General features: G+C 38.7%; 1 protein-coding gene across 4 annotated transcripts in view; it reads right to left on the bottom strand.

Moving 5' to 3' along the window:
• Positions 1-24432, bottom strand: part of ANO4 (anoctamin 4) — a 221530-nt gene that overhangs the window by 111490 nt on the left and 85608 nt on the right. For 2 of the 4 annotated variants that reach the window (XM_074826957.1, XM_074826956.1), the window contains exons 3-4: positions 16055-16165; positions 6677-6813 (exon numbers count right to left, since the gene is read on the bottom strand). In XM_074826957.1, the coding sequence (XP_074683058.1) occupies positions 6677-6813; positions 16055-16165 (248 nt within the window). The remainder of the gene's footprint in view (positions 1-6676; positions 6814-16054; positions 16166-24432) is intronic. The other 2 variants (XM_074826959.1, XM_074826958.1) reach the window with 2 other exon arrangements.

Consider the following 24432-nt stretch of genomic DNA (forward strand, 5'->3'; position numbering starts at 1 on the left):
GAGAAAGCCAAACATTTCAGTAATGTTAATTTTGCCTTGGTAATTGCTACGTTGCTGTTTGCATCATCAGTTTTCAGTAATACTCAACAGGAAAGATAAGGAATTGGAACAAGCTGTTCATGTTTTTAGGTGCTTTACATACAGTGCCCCTGAGGTCGTCTGAAACTAGTACAGACTTCCCCACCTCAAAACCAGGAGGCCTTCTTAGCAGGAGTTTGATCATATAGGCATGGGATAGGAGAGAATAGAGAACACAAGCCAACTTTCCCCCCCCACCCCCCTCCATAAAATTAGGAATAACTTCTTACATATAAAATAAAGCAGAGAATAGTGTTAGTGAAGCGCAAATTTTAAATTAAGAACTTAGTATGGTAGAATGTCTTTGTACATGTGAGAAGAATAAACAATGACATGAGCATTTACTGCAGTGAGAAAAACTGAAACCTGGTGGAGAGATTCTCATTGCTTTGCGATGGCTCTAGTACCTCTGTCTCACAGGACACAGACAACAATATGAAGGTTCTGTACCTACCTCGCCATGCCTGATCAGACTAACTACAAAATATTATTTTCTTAAGGAACAGCTGAGGAAACCCATTGGATTTCTTTGAAAATAGTTCCTGGTGTTTGGTCTAGCAGTACGTAAATGTAACAAATACTGTTTCTTGGCTATTTCCTGCAAAGAACATACCTGCTCAAATGTTTGCTCTGACAGAAAGAAACAACTTGATTTCACCGTTAATAAGAGGTCAAGCAGGTCCCTCTCCTGAGAGATAAAAGACCAAACTGCTGGTCTTTTTCCAGAAATTCACGAGATGAAACTCTCTACAGATCCTCCTCACAATTTAACACTACTTCCACATAGTACAAATCCTGACCAGGGGTTAAGCTTTCACTTTCAGACAAGTTGAAATTTGTGGCAGTTTGCAAGTTGGAGTGTTTTGTACAAAAAATGTACACTGTAAATCATATATGGGAACAAACAGCAATCCCTCAGAGCAGTATAATGGACAGGGACCTTTAGGGACCTCAAGATCAGTCCAGCCCCAAGCTGAAGGGAGGTTTAGGCTAATTTCTTTCTGTTTTTCCAGAATTTGCTCAACCATTACTGCCAGAAATAGTCATGCCCTATAAAATAGGATCAAATCTCTCAAGAAAATGAGTATTTTGCCCTTCACATCTGGGAAAAGTAGAGAATTTTCAAAATATTTTCTACATAGGAGGACTGCTGCTGAATTTTAATCACAAAAAGTGATCATAGTAATAGGAAAAATTAACCTTACAGACAAAAAAGCACCCAATATTCCCATTCAAAGAGTTTAGTGTAAGCTATCTTCCTGACTTTCAGCAGGCATTTTGATTAAATGGAAAAAACAATGAAAGCATCCCAAATGTCCCATCCCCTTGGTACATTCAGTTTACTGAAGGCAGAAAGGGGAATTTTTCTAAGATTCTTCTATTACAGTGCCTGACTCCTGACACAGCTTAATGCAGACTTGATATAGTGAAACAGTTCTTTGAACTGAAAAAGAAAGCAAGAAAAAAGATTTAAGCCCTAAGGAAATAACAGTAACAAACCATTTATATCTATACCGCATATCATGCTGACAAATGATATTATCAAGATATCAGAAGTATTTTTCACAGAGCATTAAATATGAAAACAGCTCAGGAAGCACAGTTTATTTTTTTCCATAAAAAAACCTATGTTGAGAAGATGTAACAAAACTCAAAAGGCTATTTAAGGTTATTTGAATAAAGAAAGGATGCAGTAGGAGATTTAGAGATTTAGTGGGTCAGCTTGGTGGTCCTGCTCTGATTTCTAAGCCTCCTGATGAGCCATCCTTCCTGTTCTGTAGGTCCCAGAGTCACTATGTCTATTTTAGCAAGTAAAGCAGTGAAATAGGAAAGGATCTGTAAAGCAAAACAATCTGTGCTGAGGATCTGCTGTCCACACTATGCAGGCTTGAGGGCCTACTTTGGGCCCCCTCTAGTCTGGTCCAGAAGACTCACTGGAGTACATCTCATAATTTGTTTGTATCCAGAAGGAATCCACTTTTAAAGTCCAACACTGCTCTGGAATGCAAACAAAGCATGGGCAGGGGCAATTGAGAGATTCACTTCAAATGTACACTCCTGATCTAAACTAAAATGTTAGCGCAGATCCATCCAGAGAGTACCACAAGGAATGTGTCTTTCTCTGAGTGCAGTAGTGACCCCACTGGAAAAACAGATTTGGCCTTTATGCTTCTTATGCTTCATCTTTCTCTGAAGAAAACTGGTTTGCCCTACACTGACTTATCAGTGCATGTAGAACCTTATATTAAAGAAAGTCTATGAGATTTAGCCAAGTTATTTGACTTGTAGGATTTATTCCTCTATAAATATGCCTTCCTAAGACAACTACTTTCTCTTGGACTTGTGAAACACTTACTACAGTATTGTAATTTTTTGCTCAGAAGAGCAGCTTGGACACCCTTATCCGTACTCAGAGGTCCTTTTCATTTTAGGAACACAGTATGTCAACTCCAGACTGATAAACCCTACTAGACTGGTATGGTCTGTGAGAAGGAACCCTTTCTGTTGCCCTCTGTTATAGCCTGTAATGAGGCTTAATAGACTGAGCCTAGACTTACAAGAACTGAGGATCTAACACGATATGGAGACAGTGAGGGCTGACCCAGCAGTGTCAGGAAATAGCAGTTGCAGGGCTTTTGCATTGTCCACAGTATTCCAGACTATTCTAGACAGAGACTTTTCTCCTACCTTGAACTTTGGTGACCCTTGTCCAGACATTTCATCTCCTTTCCCTGTGTTATAGCTTCAAAATTTAGTTTTCTTAAACTAATTAAAAAAATATGTCTAGATCCAGGTCTGACTGCAGTTTTTGGTGGGAAAGTGGTTTAGTCATGTATGTCAGCTCCCCATTCCTTCATCTGCAAAAGGATGCCAGAAGAAAGTGGAAGAACAGGGAAGACTTCACTCTAGCAATAAGTTTAGCATTTCTGGCTATCTTTGCAGCTTTATTTGTAATAGGCATATCTGAACTTGTATAATTGGGAATTCTCTTCCAAGGAATGCAGTAGTTTTCATATTCTTAGACCCACAATTGGAAGTCATCAGCATTCACAGACATATGACTCATACATACATACATGTTATGACAGCTTTAGGCTAAATGGCTTATCTAAATGAGAGGATTTGTAACCCTAACAGCTATAGAGACGTTAAATGGAACGTTTAAACGAAAGTGCAGTTAGGGAAATCAAGGAAATTTGAAACTTTACCTGCAGGTCTTTAAAAAAATACATCAGAAGGGACTCCACTGTTTACTAATTTAATGACAGATTAGATTCTTTCTTCATTCCTAATTATTTTGTTTCCTGGTTATTATCAGTATGGATGCTCAATGAAGATAGGATCTTTGAATTCGAAAGAGATTGTCTTTTCCTGTTGTTTGTGGCTAGTTGAAATTAAGAGTTCCCTGCATGCAACTTCACAGCTGGTGAAGGGGGTTAATACCTGCACCACTAACAGTGATAACTTATGAACTTATGCAGAAAAAGAGGAACCCAGAACCACCCAGTTTTTAAGGCACCATTCTAATCAAAGAACTTTTTTCTTAATATCCTTTCGCCCATTTAGATTATATTTTGTGGAAGCTGCAACTTTATTTTTCCATGTATATTCACTGGTTTGTATATTCTTGACACCATAATACATTTAATTACATGGATCTTTTCTAAAAATGAAATCATCTAGTCTGCAAAATCAAGTGCTCAAAGGTTAGGAAGTAACAGGTTTGTAGTTTTCTCTGAAAGCTTAGATAATCTTTCTATATCCATCCTGATCACTGAAGATGACAGGGATTTGGTGGGAAAAAACTATGCAGTTAGCTTGTATTCTGGTAAATGCACACAAGAAAACTGAGCTGAAATTGCACAAGCTATCATAAGTGCCATAAAGAACATCAGAATTCTTATTTTGCAATATGAATACCTTTTTTCTGCCATAATCTTCAGTGCAAGTTCTAATTTATAAAAGCAATTGTTAAAAGAAACTCTATTCTGTGCAATGTTAATAACACTGTCCCCCCAAATATCAAGAGTTTGATGCTTAAAGTGAAGACTGTAGGAGTGACTCTTACAATTTTAAATTTCAAAACTATCTACATTAGCTGGAATGTCAAGAATAGGCCATATAAACTCATTTAAGTAGAAGTCAACTTTTGTCCTAGCTCCATCACTTTCCCTTGTTTGGATAAAGAAGACTGATTTATTACTCCATAGCAAGAGAGACAGAGTGGATGCATACCCACCATACAGATCCTAAACAATTTTTCCTTTAATTTTTACCTTCTTTTTGCTGCTACTACAGTTCTCAGAAAATGAAACTTCAGTGGAAGTAATACAATATTTTAGTGATAATATGTCCCTGGATTTAAACTATAAAGTGTATACCTAATTATTATATTGGTATATGTAAAAAGTATTTCAATCAATGCACACGATTTTCAATTTGCTCAAACTGTAGCTGTGTTTGAATGAAACATAAAACAAAGAAGAAAAAACATCTTTAGCCAAAGGACAAGCTGAATCCCAATCTGGCCCTGCATCTATTAAGGAACTGTTGATAATGCTTCATCCGTAAAGTCTTCACTGGATCTTCTGGTTGAGCACAAATAACTAAGAGTTGAGGCAAACAATATCTCAACTTGTCAGCTAAACAAAAATGATAAGAAGCCTTTGGCATGTCCTTGTAAATTTTTTTGATTGTAAGTTCTTTTTAATGAATTCAGCCAGAAAACATATTAAATTATTTTGCTGCAATGTTAGCTTCAAAACTGAACCAAACAAACATCTGTGCATTCAGAGGGACTTTCATTGGTGCCAGATCCCCTGTCCTGATGATATTAAGGGGGATCTACAGGCTCTCTTAGTTACTAAACTAAACTGAAAGACTGAAAGGAAGCTTGAAGCTTCAGAGTTCATCCCACCACCATACAATTGTGCTCCCATATTTATCCATACAAACTGTACAACATCTAAACAGTGTATCTTTTCTTTCTGGAATTAAGCAGGGGCCAAATCCTTGAAACTTTTTTTGTAGGCTACAGCATCCCTCAGCTCCCATTAAGATTTTTAATTTTCTGTTCTTTTCCCCTCTTATACATATAACATGACTTAAATTGCTATTTTCCTCGAACTAAGGTTACGCAAAAAAAAGAAGATAATCTGTTCAACTAGGAAAATATTCCTCAGACATTTTCCCTTTCCCTTTAAAAAACAACAAATACATTAAAGAGGAAAAAAAGGTTTTGCAGTATTGTTTTTTGCTGTATTGTTAAATTAACAGCAGCATATGTTGCTCTATATCATCCTCTGTCCTTCTCACCATTTTCTGTTAATTTTTCCTCTCCAATTTGCAAAGATCACGAGCCATCCACCTGTGCTCTTTTGTTAAAGACCATATGGTACATGAACCCAAAATGTAACACAGGAATATCATGTCAGATTAACCTATTACAGTGCAAGCAGGCAAAAAGGGCCCTTTGTAATTTGTATGGGAAGAGCAATGAGTGAAGGAGAAGATGAAATTGTGAGCGAGGTCAAACATATCCCTGAGTGCCCTGAATTTTGTTGCTTTAATTATCTGTCTAAACATTCTAGGAGTGCAGCTCTCTATGGGCTGAATTTCTAGCACAAGGAAAATCTCTGACTCTCTCCTCAGCAGTGTTTCACAAAAGAACTTGCACCACAAAACCCTCTATTTCCTGAAAAAGACATAATCTGTATATTGTCTAAACTTTATCTAAACTAGTAAACAAAGCAGGGTCAGGGCCAGAGCTTCAGCACTGCTTTTTAATTGTTACTATGGTCCCTGTCAGTTCTGATCTATGCCAGTCAGCCCTCTGCCAAAAAATCCTCAGGCACAGCTTGCAGGTAACATCAGATCACTTCAGTAAGTAGTCTGGATGCAGCCGCATTCCTGAGCTGAGGGAAAGGAGACAAGTCCCTGGTCTCTCCTCTTTACTCCCTAAGGCGATAGCCCTAACATCCATGGCTTGTAGGGCAGTTGGAGGCAAAGTTAAAGGGTATCATGTTCCTTTCTACATAAAAGACACAAAAAGGAATTTTGGCCCAAATTTTCATCATGGGTTCATGATGCTTTGCCTGCTTTAAAACATAATTTAAAAGGGACTATGTGCTAAATGATTCCTCCTTGATATGCTCTCTGAATCACCATTATGCACCATCAGGTCACTTGTTCTTCACTGGAATGGAATGTGTCACATACCTGATACCCAATGCTTCTTATGAGAGATTTATGATAAATTCTTCTCCTCTCTCCTTCCCCCCCAAAGAATTAATACAGGGAAAACTTCTCCATTATTTTCAGAAGCAGTGAAGCATTAGATTTGGATGGTTCAGAAAACAAGCAGACAACAAAGACCTGTACAGACTTTTCACCGGGGCTGCATGAAATCAATAAAACCTTTTAACTTGGGATATTTTATATTTTAGCATTATAATCTTAGAATAGAAAACCAGTCCTCATGGGAAAGGTCAGACACTAGTTGACTTGCAGAGAATGAGATTTTAAATCAAATTACATGTATTCCCTTTTTATAATGGGCATGAATAATTATCATATTAATAATTCTGTGTGTTCTTACCTCTCCCACAACTTCCAACCTGCTGGCATCATCAGAAGTACTGGTCAAGTTACCATGGTGAAGCAGGGAGTCATCATCCTTGGAAGGGCTGTTCACACCTTCTAACTCATCAAAAAAAATGTTGACATCCTTAGCTACTAAAAACAAAAATAAAAATACACATTCAAATCACCATTGAACTAAATGAAGACACTGAGTATAACACATTCTCAAGAATGCCACTTTTTAGTTCTGGTATAAGTATATACTATGTTCAAAATCCAATGCATATTGGAGTGCTTTCTTCACTAGTGAGCCACATAAAGATTTAAGATATCACAATACCTCTCTGATGACAAATAAGCAATCTTCTGTCACAGTAAAGCATACATTAAATATATCTTCAGCTTCTCACGGGGTAAGTGGCTTAAATGATTACCTTCTGAATTAGTATGGTCTCTGAAAACTACTTATTATAAAGAAGCAGATTTTTAACCTACTGCATAAAGTATCAAATTAGAAGTTGTACATACCTGCAGGGCAGTCAGAGGCAGAAGACTTCAAATAGATACTATTGCATAAAAGGCACTGAATAAATGAGCCTGGACAGAAGTTTGTCTTTGCACAATTTGGCATGTTTTGATACATATAAATCTGGCATGTTCGGATCTACCTACTGCACAGCCCTCAGTCACACATGAAGCAATAGCTTATTCTACAGGATGCTGTAGTAAACCCAACCGTGATAAAAAAGTGAAGAGATGTAAGGGCCTGGAGCACATTCCTCCATCCTGGGGATCTGGCAGTGGGGCTCAGGGCCAAGACAGAGTTAGCACAGCCAAAGGCAGCCCCTTCTCTCTGCTGTCTGTGGGGAGAGACTCTCAGAGAGCACTGCAGAGAGGCCTTGCCCGGCCATCCCAGGGCTGTGTCTAGCCCTGGCTCTGCTATCGGGTCTGATCCTGATGTCAACCCATGGGCTGACATCCTGGCCTGGCCTTGGCCTGTTCCCCCTCCAGGGCAGGGCCTGGAAGCCTGGGCCTGTTCCCTCACCCTCTCCCAGCTCGGATGGTGGGACAGACCTAGGCTGCCAGGCCCTGCCCTGCTACCCACCATGGGGAACCCCCGGCCCCAGCTGCGCGCTGAAGGGAGGTACCTGCTTGAGCAAATGGGTTGAATTTCCTCCACCTTTCATGCAATGCCATGTCATGTCATAATTTTACTCTAATTAAAAGAAACAACCCAAACACTAGAAGGAATGGCACTGTACGCAAGATTAGAGCAGCATTAGCTTTAGGGTGACGTTCCCTGCTCTGCTGAGCAAGGAGGTGATGAGAAGCTGTGGGCAGAGCTGCTGTGCAAGTCTACAGTCCCACAAAAGGCCCACAAAAATCTGCTGACTGAGTGGCTGTTGGATGGGAGACGCAGGGCGGGCAGTCTGCAGCCAGTAAGGTCCACCTTTGCACCCCATACACTGCAGGCATGGTGCGAAAGGGTGATGAAGAGAGGTATGTGAGGAGAAGAAAAATGCCTTGGCTGAGGATCAAGCTTCAGCTGTGGATAGATTTCATCTCTCCATAAGCAAAATCCAGAATTACGATAGTAGAGTCGTAACTGTTAGAAAGGACACCCAAAGGTCAGCTACTGAGCCTCTTCCCCTGACTAGAACAGGATCAAATATTTGTTACTCTTTACAGAAATTTGTCTAACTCACTATTCCTCACACTTTTTTGCAAATTTGACTGACTTATGGAATCTTTCTTCTTTTGTGCAATAAACTTCTGATCATTTTGCTTCTCTGCAACTCCCCCAACTTAGCGACAGGCAGTTGTAATTCCTGTTGATGAGAATTTAGATTAACAGGGAACAGCCAAAAATCTCTAATTGCTGGCAGCAACTTAGTTCCATTGCTAACTACTGGCTGCAGGTGTAAAAATCCATTCCCACACTGTGGAGAGACTGAATAGCTGCCAGAAATTAAAGGCCATTAACTGTTCCCAGCCATCATGAGCATTTTGTGACCTCCTTTTCACCTTTCCCTTCTTCGGGAGCTATAGCCCAGTTTAAGAAAGCTTTTTAAAAAACCTCCAATGCTACCAACTCCATAGTCTCTGCAGGTGGCCTATTTTTCACTATCACAAGCAGGAGAAAGTTTTCTTCACAATATTCACCCTGAATATGCACCTATGTTGCAATTCAAATGTATTATTCTTTTCCTATCAATCATGAACATGGGGAAGAGATTGCTCCCTTTTTGTACATGTCTTTTACAGTATCTAAAGTCTGTTATTACAGCTGTAGGTAAAAAATGAAAACCCTATCAAAATATTCAAGAACCTCCTTCTTCATTTTCATGCGTAAAATAAGTATAAGGTTAATGACATACATTGTATTTTTGATTACAATACTTCTGCTTAGAAAGCCACTAAAAATTTTAGAAACAGAAAAGTCTTCAGTCCAAATTAATCCACTCTAGATACTAGGTTAATAAACTAACTGAAGCAGCATAATTTTTAATAGAGATTCTGAGTTTTTAATACTTTTAACAGTATCTTTTTTTCATGTAGACAGCATAACAGTAAGGAATTCTGTGCCAAATTAAGAAGTTTTAGAATAACATACTACTGCTCGAGTTTAGCAATTTTGGGGTTGCATACCAACTAATCTAGCTATCATTCTTTGTATCCCAATATTAATATTGCACAGTATTTAATCCATACTTAACACTTTGTATCATAATTCATCAGTTTTAGATAGCACCCTCGGTTCTGCAGGATCTCAACCAGCTTTTATAGAGATATTGGGAGTAATAGCTTCACCTACTTCACTCTCCTTTATATTGTGCGTATCATCATAGTCTGATTCAGAGATATAAAACCTCTTGTTTTTGCAGATATTAAGTTTCCCTCACCATTTTAAGGCTGTTTTTACTATCATTCCATTTATTTTACATATCCTACTTTTTTGAAAAGTGCCAGGATACCATTACAGACAAATATTCAGGATGGAGTTTTTCACTTTACAACCAGCCTTAGCCTCACACCATTCTGTTCCCTGCTAGGGGTGAGCTTACTGACAGTGTTGGAGAAGAGCATTCTGGTGTTGCTTTGGTTTATGTGATGAGGAGAGCCTGCAGCTCCTCAGTGTCATGATGGTTACATCCAACCTCTCCTAGGACAAACTACAGAGGTTTTAGGAGACTTGGAAGGCAAAAACCAGATTCCAATTTGTAGTACATACAGCAGCAATATTAAAGAATTATTTGCCACCTTGATCTACTTCAATCCACAAAAATCATACTAGAGATGCTTATAAAAGACAGGGGAACTGCCACAAGACAGCACAGTCTACCCACCTGCCCTTCACTGTCCCTACTGTTTCAAAGGCCAAGACTGGAAACATTCCACCCCCCATCAGATAATAATCTGGATATAGATCATGACCAGCTCTTGCATACATGTTTATATGAGAAGAATTCATCTGAATACTCAACAGAACGAACTACTGAAACAGAAAACATTTTGAATGACTTGAAACTTCACTGAGCTGAAACCCAGCAGAATGCCTCCATGAGAGCGACACATGGACCTATATATGTCAACATCTCAATATAGTCTGAAAACAACTGTGGAAAATACAAAAATAATTCAAATAGTGAAGCTTTCTGAAGATTATGCAAGATATATGTTTATTGCAGATAGAGGCAATGAAAGATGTAAAAATGAAAGCTTTGCCTATATGCTATGCTTAAGGGAATTCAAACCAGCTTTTTCCTGCCATTAAGACTGCCTTGATATAAAAGATGAGGCCTCTGAGGTACTAGAATTTCTGCTTCCTGAAGTGCCAGTAATACTTTGGGTTGAAAAATATATGGTTTTTAAGTGTGTGTTTTGAGATACACAACTTGGTGTGTAAGAGAGTGAATGTGTATCGTGGTTTCAAGCAGAGAACTACTGGCTTATTCTGAGGACTTGTGAGGAGCAAAAAAATCTTATTTCAAGGTCGCTTCAAAATCCAGCCCATCTCAGCAGTGACTAGAAATTGTGGAAGCAGTGAATCTTAGTTGGTTAGTGAAATTAGCTCTCTGTCCACATTGCCTATAGCAGAAAATTGCTTATATCAGAAATATGCAGATAATTGGCATGCTGGTTGGTAACTTCAGCAAATAGGATAAGTTGTGAAGAGAAGAGCCGAACTACCTCATCAGCACAAAAAGTGTCTCTTACCTTTTTCCAGTGGCAGTAAAGAGTGCTGCGGCTCTTTACACTGCAGTTGCCTTGCTGTGTAAGTTTTTGAAAATACACTTTTAGTATTTCAGTCACTGACACTAAACATCTGCTGAGACCATTTTTCTGTTCCAAGTCTCATTAGATACTTTAAAAAAAAAATCATAAAATATTGTTCCACAAAACTAAATAAATAATGTAAAAAGCAAATCCTGTTTGCTTTAATGATGATGACGGTACTTCCAAGCCAACTCTCCTGCTGCCTGTAGCTAGATCAGCAACTCCATTCCAATGGACATGAACACCAAATGTTGCTAAAGGCATAATCGGGGCTCCATCACCATGACATGCATATATCCACAAATTACCTTAACAGAATTATATATAATAATTATATCATATATATTTGGGAGACAGACTGGTGCTAGTGCACAGTCATGTCTTTTCAAGCAGTGAAATTTAACATGGATACAGAGCAGCATGAGCATTGCTACAGGAGATATTAAGAATTCCCCCTCTGGTTTTAGATCAGCATAAATATGCAAGCTCTTTTCTCCCGCTCATGTTCCATTTTGTGGAAAAAAATCAAAATGACTTGTTAATTCAGAATCCCTTGAGGATTTTAAAAAAATGTGGATATAGAAATATTTTCATCCCAAGTATATTAGAACCACATATTCTGAAAACTGAATGCTGGGAAATTCTGAGAGAGTCTGTGCACAATCTCAGTGGGTCCACAAGCCACTTTGGACCAAGGGGCTGATTTAGGTAGCACTCAAAGATAAGAAGATAATTCCTTTAACTTTCTGAAGATGGATGCTCAAAAACTGAGATGCCTAAAAATAAGAATTTTCATTAAAAAATGTGACATGACTCTGTTTTTGTGTGGAAGGATGGAAGCATGCTCAGAGATCATGTTTCTGTTAATTACTTGTCATTTTATTACCAACTGTCACATCAAACCATTGAATATATTCTAGTTTTGGATAATGTAAGCTGAAGATCAATATTCCAGAAACTGCTCTTTGGAGTTTTAGGCCTCTCAGTAACATTGAAAAGTGAATTTCCTTAAAAATTCTTACTGGCAATGTTTATAATAGGTGTAGAGCATTTCCATATGTTAATAGTGGTGAAAAAAATGATTGCGTTTAAAAGTACCAATATTGGAGAATAACCCTTAAAAAAAATACTGAATAAAGAATACCTGTTTAGCAGAGACTTGAAAAGCAGAAAAGTTCAAGTATGAAAAACCAACAATCTGTCTGCATCCTGTTGTACTAGATGTTATGTTTTTACAGCATCTATCTAGATTTTTGGATAGAAACATTTTTCTGCACTCGGTAAGGCTAGCAGGTACAATATATACAAATCTTTGCTTCAGGGAGGCCATCCTACAGATACCACACAACCCAGAACTTTTTATCACGTTAAATGCTAAATTCAGTAACTACACAGTGGATCAGCAACCCTGTTTCAGGAAACTCACTGATTTCTGGCTCCAAGATTATGAGAATTAAAATGAGAGAATCAAATTAATTTTTATTAAATCTAGTGAAAGTCGATGTAAACTGGATTTTGAACAATATTCTAAAAAGAGATTTCTTAATTTTGACTTTACTGCAATGGCAATGAAAATAAGTTTCATACACTGAAGCAATCTATAGGAATTCATGAAAAAAAGCTTGAAATCTGAGGTGCTTTTTAAAAATAAAACTTTCTACTGCTTTTCCACAGAAGTCCATCCTCAGTGTAATAACTAGAAAAAAACCTTGAAAGCCTTTGCTAGCTTTTGCCATGGCACAGAGGGCACTCCCAGCCCTGACTGTCCCTGCCTGGACCCCTAGGGTTCCCCCCACCCTGCCCATGTTCCAGGACCCCTTTTCAGCCCCCTAGGGCTGTCAGCCCCTGCCCTAGTGATGCCACAGCAGGGCTGGTCTCCAGCTTCCCACAGCCCTGCCCTGCCCGGCCACAGCCCCCCTGCACCAGGAAGGTACCAGATGACCAGGGCTGGGGCTGCCCCCAGTGCCCCACCGTCTGCTCTGCTCCTGGCTGTGGCTGTGGCATGGCTACAGGCTGTGAGTAGGCAACAACAGAGAATTCTGGTTTATATCTGACAGATAGTTCATGCAAATCCTTGACACCTCTTCTGTCTAGTTTACAAATTTGTTTAGGTCAGATGAATTACCCTGTTTTTCAATCTCCTATTGTACAGTGTATGTCTAAAGCCATTTTCAGATTAACAATTATTGTTTCTGGACTGTTTCTGATAGACTACTGATAATTTCTGAGTATCATGAGCTCAAGAAGAAACTGTTCTATAAAAGACTTACCAGAAATCTTTAGAAAAATGTATTTAAGACTCTACCATGAACTATGGTACTTAAATGCAGAATTTAGCTCTCATTCAGTAGAAATTACTTTTAAGTCTTCTAAAATAGTATATTCACATAAAAATAAATAATGAGATGGTAAATCTTTATCTTCAGTTGCAGCCTAAGAGATTCAGTAGGGTAAAAGGAAAAAAAAAAAAAAAAAAGTAGCTTTAGAGCAAAATGCTTGTTTTAAGTAACTAAGTTAAAAAAAAATAAATCTCTGCTACTGAATGATCACTCTTGGCAGTCTACCACACAGGAAGATATACCAGCTAGCTAAAGTTTCATAAGGCACCTCCTGAATAGGGAAACGCTCAGGAAACTCATGTTAGCAAGAAAAAAAAATGTGGCCTTTAAAAGCATCATTAGCCTTTTAAAATTTTCATTCAATACTAACAACAACTTGGAATAAAAGTAACAATGACCATTCAGATCAACCACCCTAGAAAGAATATTTAGGCATGTTTATCCTAATTATTTGATATTTACAACAGACTGCAGGTGACAAGACACTCCCCTGGACACATAACAAACTGGGTTGTACAGTCATAGCAATACTTTTGTCCTTCCAGAAGAAAGTGTAGCTGAAGGACATAGGGATTAACTTCCCAATAGCAAATGTGTCTGGTCTTGGATAGAAAAAACACTATCTTCAAGGCTGTAAAAGATGCATCCTTCTCAAATGGCTCAAAAATAATATATACATCAAAATGTTAATTCTTAAAAGACTCTTTGTTTAATGCTATTTAGTTTTGAAATTATATTCAAATTGCTAAAAAAAAATCTGGGAGCCTACTTCCAGTCAGTTTACATTCATTAATCACTTGCAAATATTTGTTTTACTTAGGGTAGGATTCACCTACATTTACACATTTGAGCAACCTGATCTAGTGAAAGGTGCCCATGGCAGGGAGGCTGGAACTAGATGATCTTTAAGGTATCTTCCAACCCAAGCCATTCTACAATTTATATGATACATCCACAGTGCAGATGTTTGTGTCTAAGCTGTGGTAGGGATTCAAGTTAGCTTATCTCTCTAAATTCCATTCGCAGGCAACAGGCAAATAGCCACTTCCAAGTTGCAGGTCATCTAATCTATATTAGACACCCACTTTAAAATGAGACAAACTGGGCTGTTGACATGCTAGTTATATGCTGTTGATTGCCAAGGGAACTTAGACAATGAATTCAGATCTTGAGACCTTCACTGCAAACCCGTATGTTCAAGTCAGATGAATGCCTTCTTTACGGTCACAGAGAAATGGTATACTTTTAAAAGAAACTAGGGTTTAACATTTGAGGTTATAAGCAAACCTGTGCCCTGCTGAATCAAAATTTTGGGTTATTCAGCACAGAGATATAATCAGAGAGTATGATATTAAAATATGACACAGTACCAGGGGAAGTTGAGATATGACCATTTTAATAAGAAGCTGCTTTGGACACTGTTAATAAATATAATCTTGATATTTAATTGTTTTAAAGAAATCATCCATTTTCATTCTCTTCAGCCATGTGCTTAAAATGGAGAAGATAACTGTTTCTTGTATTCCAATATGGTCTCTTCCCAATTTGAATTTGCTTATCCTTGTTTATCTATCTTGATAGTCAAGCCTCTGAAAGACTACAGTGCCTTTTCAGCCTCTCCAGTCCACAACCCAACTGCCCCCAGGCCTATATCTGGGCTGTGCAGGTGCAGAGAAGAGGGAGGAAGGCAAAATCTCATATCAAGATTTCCTGACGGGAAAAGCTTTTTAAGTTACAAAACACAGGGTTCATCCTAAACCTACACCTTAAATAATGAGGTGCTTCAATTTCAAATCATTACCTGTCATCATACTAACCTGAGAGTTTTCCTTCCACCCCCAAACTAATACCACCAACCATATGACCTCATCCTACCACTGTATGGTGGCATATGGCAAAAATCAGGCAGAGTGCAGGGTTTTACACATTCTTATACATCTTTTATCATTCAAGAATGTAAGTTGCTGTTTCTCACTTTAGAAAATTTCTACATAAAACACCCAGTTTAAAATAAAACTGGAAAAGAAAGAAACAGGAAGCCATGCCATGCATCTTGATTCTTGGCCTGCATAAATGTTTTTAATCTATCATGGAAAATTTCCACTGAAACTCTAGATTCTTTTGGATTCCAGAGTTGCATCAGTTTTGGGTAGGGGGAGGTCTGCTGTTGTTAATAAGAGTAGCATTTCTTCTAGCACAGGTCTTAAGATCATTCTGCAGTTGGATTTAAGAAGGGTGGACCAATCAATTCTTAGTCCACAGTGCATTACATGTGAAAAGAGATGGTTTCATGCAGTATCTAAGATATACAGACCTTCAGTTATTGTGACAAGCTCATCATTTACGCTCCCAAAAATTACCAACTGCAAAAACGTGAATATACCCCAACACTTTGGAACAGCTGGAACTTCAAATCCAGTCTTAGATCCCAGACTGCACCACTTGCATGACATTATTAGTTCACACATCCATTCAAGAGTGTAAAGAATGGATTAAAGTAACAGGAGTCTTAATATTTCTGATTACCTCTGCATAGGAAATGTGTACTGCTGGAATCCTTAGGCACATAATAATTTAAATCTTACTACAACTTCTCTGATAGTAAAAGATTTCTTACCGGCCTTCAATAACCCACTGAACTGTCTCAGAGATTTTAGTAATACATAGTCACTTATAATTCAGTTCATCACTTTGTATGTTCCTTCAGTTAAAATTTCAGTTCATCCCAATTGATTCTTCTACCATAAACCCGATTTTGCATCCAAGGAATAACTTACTTTCTTGTATTGCATTAAGAATTTCTGAAAAGTCCACATCTGTCTTCTGTATGTCTGGTTTTATCCATATTTGCGTTTCCAGCCGGTTAACCTGCAAATCCTTTCTTCCTTCTGAAGAAATTGAAGAGATTGATGGGGTTTGTGACAGTGTGGTAGAAAATCCAGCCAAGGGGCTTTCAGGTGAGGGAATATACACATTGAGTAAAGCTACTTATTGTTTTTCCTTCTAGCAGAACCATTTTTTTTTTTTTTCCCAAACCAAGCAGCTTTAGATAGAATATGGACTGATTTAAAGCTAAATAGAATGAAACAACAACATTCTCTGCTATCAGCAATGATGCAGAGTCACCACTGGCAAGTCCCTCATTCAGGTGAACACATGGTGCCATGCCATGAGCATCCCCTCACCATACCATCTACAAAATGTGAAAACAGACAAGAGGTGTTGTTACAAATGACACAGCACTACTGGAACAACCAGGCTAAAATAAAACACACTAACACACAAAGGATGAATTATGTCTCAAGACAGAAAACAACCGTTAGGACAAAAAAAGCATGGACAGCATGTTTCAGCCACAGGACACCATAAGTTTTCACATGCCAAACTGATGGCATGCCATGGACTAGGAAGCACTCCAGTACTGCAGTCCATTTTGAAGGAGGTCGCACTGGTACGTAATGGCTGCTGTTTAAAAGCACTGCAGAATAAAAACATAGGCTAGCGAGTCACAGTTTCAAACCTATTTGCACATGTAAATAGGCACAAGATTTATCCATTTCAGTGTTCTTTTAACATGAGCAAAGAAAGCAGGAAGTTTTGAAAACATACCATTACCGTGCACATCAAGAGTAGACAGAAAAAGGTACCGGAAAATCAGTTTAAGCTGCTGGCTACAGGGCACTTGGATACAGCCAGAGGCAAAGAGGGAACTACTGGGCATATGGCTGGTTTTTGAAGAGTGGCAGCAAAACCTTTCACAAAGGCATCTGTTAGAGGTGATGCTCTTGAGTAACCAATACACAGAGTTAGCAGAGAGCTGCAGCGGTCAGGGAGATATCTGGGAATGAACTTCACAACAAAAAGGCTCTGGTGGAAGAAGAAACCTTCAGGTCATTTAGTCCATTACTGTACCTTCATTAAAGGCTATCACTCATGCTTCTGACGGAAGCATTTTCCTTTTTTCTACAGTCTGCCTATAACAAGTTGGTCTTGGTTTGAATTCCCTCCTAGCTCACTGTATCTTCCCCCTCCCCTTGCCAAATTACTGTCTCACCACTACCTTGGTGAGAGCTACAAATTATATTCTTGGGCACAAAATTGCTCATTTTAGAGGCCCTTCTTCACTTTTTGAAAATATAGCTCTCAAAATAGGTATACATACACCAGCTTCAGCCTCTTTTATTTCCCGATGTTAAAATATTGTAAATTCTAACTGTTTCATGCTTGCCCCAGCTTATTCTTTTGTTCCACAGCAAAGATCCACTGTTAGCATCAAAGACAGCTCCCCTTGTAGATTCCTGTAAAGTGATCTGTCATAGCAGCAGCAGGAGTCAGTATTTAATGATGTAGAATGAAGAGAATTTCTTAAGTGAGACAGCTGATTATTCATGTAATAGCAGCCTAGGGAAATCTGCAGATGGCCCCAGAGGTGACAGGCTAGGATTTGCCCCAGAAGAGAATTCTAGGGACAAAAGAAAAATACTGCAGCTGCTGGAAAAGACATAAACAATAGGATGGGGGCAGAGAGGTAAGTAATGGACAGCATTTCCGTTAAGCAGCTTTGCAGGCGATATCATTCAGTTTCTGTTTCAATACTCAGCGACCACTTTTAACACATATCATTACATATTTGCACCCTGAAATCCACCAGCCTTTCTTCTCCATTTCAACCACGCTTAGAGCAACATAACGACAATACTGACAAATATAAAACACTCCCCCCCTCCCCAAAGCCCTCCATCCTTGTTATACCCAATCACCACTCTTCAGAACACAGGAAGGTAGCAGGATCCCTGCAGCATCTCCAACAGATCAGAACTAATTGGTCCAGGGAGAGAGGAAGTGACAGCCAGTCAGCAATGGCTGTCCTGAAGTGCTGATATCAGATGGACTATCTAACCACAGGCCTATTGATAAAATTAAGCTGTTGGAGAATGTACATATTCAATTTCAAACTACTTTTGAATTAATGAAAAATACTGTCTAGAAAATGGACAGAAAATGTTCAGCCTAAACCTGACTGTTGTTCAGCCTAACACAGCCTACGAAGCTGAGACAAATTCTGCTGCATTCAAATCTCCTCTCCTGTATTTGACTCACTGGCAGTACAGGGAGCTTCCAGAAAGCCACACAAATGACAGTCTCATATGCTTCTCTGATTCACAGTAGCCTTACTGCACAAGTATCAGACCGAGAACATCATCCTCTGATTTCACTCAAAATTGTAGGCATCATCTTCCACCAGTCATTTGTGATTTAATGCATGGCTAATCAAAACTTGCTTTCAACAATACAAGGACAAAAAGAAATGCATCTGCAGACATCATAGCTTCTAATAAGTGGTTGCAGGAACACTTTATTTTCCCATGTTCTTCACGGTGTCAATAAACAGACTTGAATCAGGGCACATTTGCTTCTATCCTCCTCCCTCTCTCTCAGCACCCACTTTGCAGGAGGGAGCGCTGCACCTTTTATCTGAGAGAAACAACCCCTATGTAAGGGCTTGTGGACTGGCCAACTTAATGATTGCTGATTTGTTGGCAGTCAGAGATTTCAGCCCAGCCGCTCTTTGGGAAAGGCCACAGTGTTCTCTCCCATGTCCAAAAGAGATTTTTTTTCTTTATCTTACCACACATCTCCAATACAACAAACTAAGACAGTATGTCATGTCACTGTTGCTATTGAGGGATCACTAGCCTGGCTTTAGCATTTGTTTCTTGCTTTAGGAGCTGCTGATTTATGCTTTATCAGTGACAGGTCCCACTGAGTAAACTCTAAGCAATATTGCCTGGGAGATAAGGAGAGAAAGAACCTCTTTCCATAAAAACATGAGAAATAAACAAACACAAATAAAATGAAGTATTAGGCTTATCTAATTTTATGCGATTTTATTAAAAGATCCATCTGAGATTTTTCCTCAACTTACTGAGATGTTTTACTTCAACTGAAGTAATATTTTAGATTAGCTCATGTCATTGACTCTGATTTACTCACTGATGCATAAAGTAGTGCATAAAATAACATACATTTCCTTTACTTGTTTTGAAGGGTCTCTACTAATTAAGTCAGGAAAACAAATGAGATTTAAAAAAGGCATTTCAAAAGGCAAAAAAGTGTTTTGTCTACAGCTATAGATGCTTCTGTAAAGAAAAATCTACAGCTTCAGAAGGTCTTCCTGAAATGGCACCTAGCTAGTAACTTCTATCAGTATAGTGAGCTGATTATTTTTTTTCTTTTAAAATAATTTTGGCAGCAAACATGTACTTTCACAATGGTTTTACTTCAGCATGGATATTAAATACTAGTAGCAAGTAACTATTATGCCATGTGGGTAGATGCTCCTATCACAGGGCCATCTACCTCTAACAGCGCAATATTTAGCAAGAGCAAATATAATTCTAATATGAGCAGTTTTGTTTTGCTATATTAAGTACTGCCTGCAGTTTCTACAGAGAAGTTGCTCCTTCTCATCAGAGTCTCTTCTTTAAAGCAAGCAGAAAGCTGCTGCGCATGGTGTCCTTTAGACTAAAGGCAACCCAAAGTCAACATGGGGTAAAGGATCACCCTTGCACAAGTAAACTTTCTACTGGATTCTCACTATGAGTGCTAGGCAGGTCATCTACAGCAAAAGCCCAGTTGCAAATAGAAATTATTTAAAGCGTTATTTATATGTGTTAGTCAGAGCTATACACACATGAAATCAAAAGTTTTACTGATCTCAGCTCTGGTATTGTATTTTCTGTGATAGGAATGGAACAAAATGTATATCACAGTGGGTCTTCCCAGCATCCATCGCATGACTGTACTGGACAATGCACTTTAATGTATGAAAAACATATTGGTCCAATTATTGCATCAGAAAAAAAAAGAATCTATTCTCTGATTCATACAATCCATGCAAGTATATATTAACATACACATGTTTTCATAGCAAGATGAAGTTGGCCTGAAAGCAGTGGCTCAGAGATGGCCAGTACCATGAAATGAAAGTCTGGCATGTCTCATAGCAAGTCTTTAACAGAGACCTGCTTTTGCTACACTGGACAGAGAGAAACTTGGACTGTTTTCCATAAGAAATCCTATACCATATTCTCTTTTGTTCCTCACCAAGCAGCAAAGTATTGCAATATTTTTTGTGCCTAAGCATTTTTCTCTCCTGCAGAATAAACTGCATGCCGGTGTTACTCTGTGCATCAATCTTACTGCAGTGATTATATAGATATATTTTCATATATTAAAATTATTCTATTTCTTCTTGCTGCTCTTAAAACTGTCACATACAATAGTGCAGAGTTCCACACTGGGAAAGTATTGTTGATAAGATAAACTATTATCTAACAGTTAAAGAGAAGAAACAAAGGAATAAAGAAATAGAGTTGTAGGAGAAGGAAAAATTAGGTATGTTTAAAATACATGTGGTCAGTAGCCACATTTTGAAAATATAATCAATTATAATTTATGGGACTTAATTATGAAGGTCCAAATTTTAATATCGGCAGGATCATTTGATTTCATCCTGGTCAGTTTCGTATTAAATATAAAATTGACTAACTTTAGTGTAGATATTGCCTTCCTCAATGGAAATAAAAAAGAGGAAACAAAGAAGAGGATGTTTCAGAGGTTCCTTACTACTCTTTTGTCTAGGTGGAAGGGTTTGTCCTCTCCATGTACAGCTAAGACAGTTTCTGAAAGTACAGGCTGAGTCCACATAAATGAGTTTTGCATCATGAAGGATAACTCTGTCTTTCAGTGTTTGTCTTCCTCTCGAACAGATATGAAAAAATGCAGTATCAGCATGTTTCAAGATCTATTTTTCCCCTCCCCACAAGGATTTAAGAACAAGAATCTTTGTAAATGTCAAAACGTCCTTTGGGAGGTCAGGTTAACACTGATGATCTGCAAGCCACCAGTGCAGAGGGCAGTAACACTGGGAGTCATGCTTACCCTTCTCCTGTGGTCCTCACTCTCCACATGAACTCTACTCACTCATTGAGGCCTTGCTCCCAGCTGAACCACTGCATACCAACAAGGTGGCTGCAGATGCACCCATACAACCTGCACCGTTTCCCATCAAAAGCCTCACCTAAGTCAGGGTAAAGGCTGCATGTCTTCTTTCACAAGTATCTTCTCAGCACACGATGCAGGAACATATTCTGTGTCCTGCCTAGAGCTGTCCCTTCTCTGCACAGAAAAAGGCTCCATTTTCAACCTGCAACTCTTTGGCCCACCAGCCCAGTACTTGACTCCTTTCTGGAACAAGACCATTATCCAGAAGCTTTCCCTCTGTCCTTGCTCCTTATCAGTAGCACTAAGCTTCCTCTACGTTACAGCTTCAACACAATTTCAGATTTCTACAAGTGGGTGTGGGTGATGAATTCCCTTTTTCTTTCATTTTGATGCTTGTTTCCAGTCCTGGGTTCCTTCTGAAGATGGCAGGGGGGATAAGGACAGGAAAAGTCATGTGTGTAATGCTCTGTTTCTACGATCTTCTTGACATATCTGCATATTTAAGATAGTGCAAGAAATCAGGGTAAGACCAGCTGTCTGCCACATCTGCAGTAGTTTCTGTATGGTATGGCAGTGCCAGTACATATGTACCCATAGTGACAAACTGGGAGTATCTAAAAGCCCCCAGTTTTCCCCAATTTGAAGTATTTACTTTTACCTGTGTAGGTCATAGGATTTGTCCCCATCTATCTACAAAGCACATCCACAGTTTTGGAAGAATTATAAATAATAGCTAATGATACATGTTGAAAGAGAGGCCTTCAGAGACTTCTGATCTAAGTCAAAGCACTCCATCATAATAGCATTAGTACACAATGTTCTTCCAAGACTGAAAAGACTGGGTATCCTGTGGAAATATTTGCAGACCTTTGAAAATCCTCTGACCCGGTAGATTGCCATAAGGACTTGGATATAACTCTTGATATTCTTAATTGGTTTACCAATTACCTTAAAAAAAGTGTATACTCTGCCACTATTCAGCATAGCTAATCAAATCTTCCACTATGCAGAAAACAGCACTTACCTTAATGTTTTTCTCTGTGATTATGGATAAAATAATGTGTCTGCATCTTAGTGTCCGAGAGTCAAAAACTGAGTGTAAAAGCACAAAAATGCCTTGATAGTTTTGAAAGTTATTGGAATAAATACATTCTTCATTTTCCATAAGAAATTCCAATGAATGTTAGGGGAAAAAAAATAAATTCAAAACCCAAATCATTCTGTTTAGCGTGAAGAACCTTTGCCATAACTGTCTCTATGCATGGTCATGTCAAGGGTATGGTAATGACAATACTGGAATTATTTTTTGAAAGGCAATTTAAAAATAGTTTCCCTTTGTATTGCAATACACTGTAAGGCATGACATATGTTTAATTATGTTAATACAAACACTTTTCTTATCTTCCAGAAGCAGCAGTAGTGAAGGGGAGATTTCTAAACACCTAATATTACTAATTTATCACAGACTAAGGTATTTTGAAGACATACAGTGTCCATTCTCCCCTCCATTAAACCCCGGCTGGCATCAGACACAGAGAAGTCCACTCAGCCAATTAACTACAGAGAAATGGGGAGTCCTACGTTCCTTCTCTCTCTCCCATACTGTGTATGCCTTTTTCACAGACAGCTGCAGACAAAATGGATGGATAGTCTTTGGTGCAAAGCCATACCTTGTAAATCTCCTCTACTGTCAAAATAGCCAGAACACCAGGCTATGGGGACAGGGCCCTGCTAGTCCTCAGTTCTTGCATTTCTAATTCAGTCACTGCCCAGAATGAACTACGGGCATGGGGACAGTCAAACCCACCAAAACTGTGCTCTTATCATCAAGAGGGAGGCATCTCTTAAGCAGGGAGTTCAAATGGGACAACAGCTGAGGAGAGCTGATAACCCATGTCTCCCACATGGACAAGCACCCAAACCATTGGACTGCTGTGCAAAAGCACACAACCTCTTTCTTCATTTCCCATCTATGCTCAGAGGATGCATCAATGTTCTGGGAGTTGAAAGGACCCACATGTGCACACAGAAGCCCCAAGCACAGCATGTCACATATTCCTATGCCTAATATTTCTAATTACCTGGCTCTACATGGGCCCTGTGCAGATCCTTACACAATTAGTAGAGGGACAATGTTGCACAACAAGCCTTTGGAATTACCCCCTAGAAGCACTTCACTGATAATACAAAGAGACAGGGCACCCAAGTGTGTGATCTCCTACTGGGAGCTATCCTTTTTAAGTGCCACAATGCCTGGAATAGGAATCCACAGGACAGTCTGAAAACAGTACAAAGCCACAATGTGTAACTAAGCAGAGACATTTCTGCACAATTGCATGTTCCAAATGAGAATCTAGAAAGAAGTCTGAGATCTAAATGGACCAAACAATTCAGCCCATTTTACGTTACTCTTATTTATAACAAAATAACAGTAATAATGATTGTCTTTTAGTTCTACCTCTTTCCTCTTATGCTGTGAATGCACATATAAAAACACAGCTATCAAAGATCATTGTTACATATGTTCAAACATTTGTCCATGTTTGAAAAACCTAACTACTTGTGAATGATAAATCCCTTAATTGCCATCTACCTTTAACAATATCAGGAGTTGTTACCAGGCAATTCAATAAGAGGATAGGAAGAAAACATTTGCTGAATAAACTGTTTATTGCAAAATGCTTGCCCAATTCTACAGTCAGCAGTTTACTGATGAGACAAGCAGAAAAGCTGGCTGCAAGGGGATAAGAGGCATGACCTAGCAGATAACTTCAGGGCACTAAAGATTTACTTCATTATAACATGATACATCAAGACAGCTTTTACAAGATACCAGATGTCTCTTCCAGGTGGATTTTAATGTAACAACCAATTATACAGACTCACACTATACCATAGCCTATCACTGCCTTCACAGTCTAAACACATCCTGGTAATTCATTCCTGCAGAAAGTACCAGCAGCTAAACCATTCTGGGAACTTCAGCTGTCCTGAGACCCCCAAGGAATGAACATAGCGTAGGAATATGAAAATGGTTATCCTAAAGACAGGATAGCAGAACAGAGGTCTATCCAGTGCAGGATCCTATTTCTGACAGCAGATGCTTAGGCAAAGGGAATCTAAATAAGGCAAGTACATCCAGTCTATA

The sequence above is a fragment of the Strix aluco genome, chromosome 5, assembly GCF_031877795.1.
Source record: "Strix aluco isolate bStrAlu1 chromosome 5, bStrAlu1.hap1, whole genome shotgun sequence".
Taxonomy (NCBI): Eukaryota; Metazoa; Chordata; class Aves; order Strigiformes; family Strigidae; genus Strix; species Strix aluco.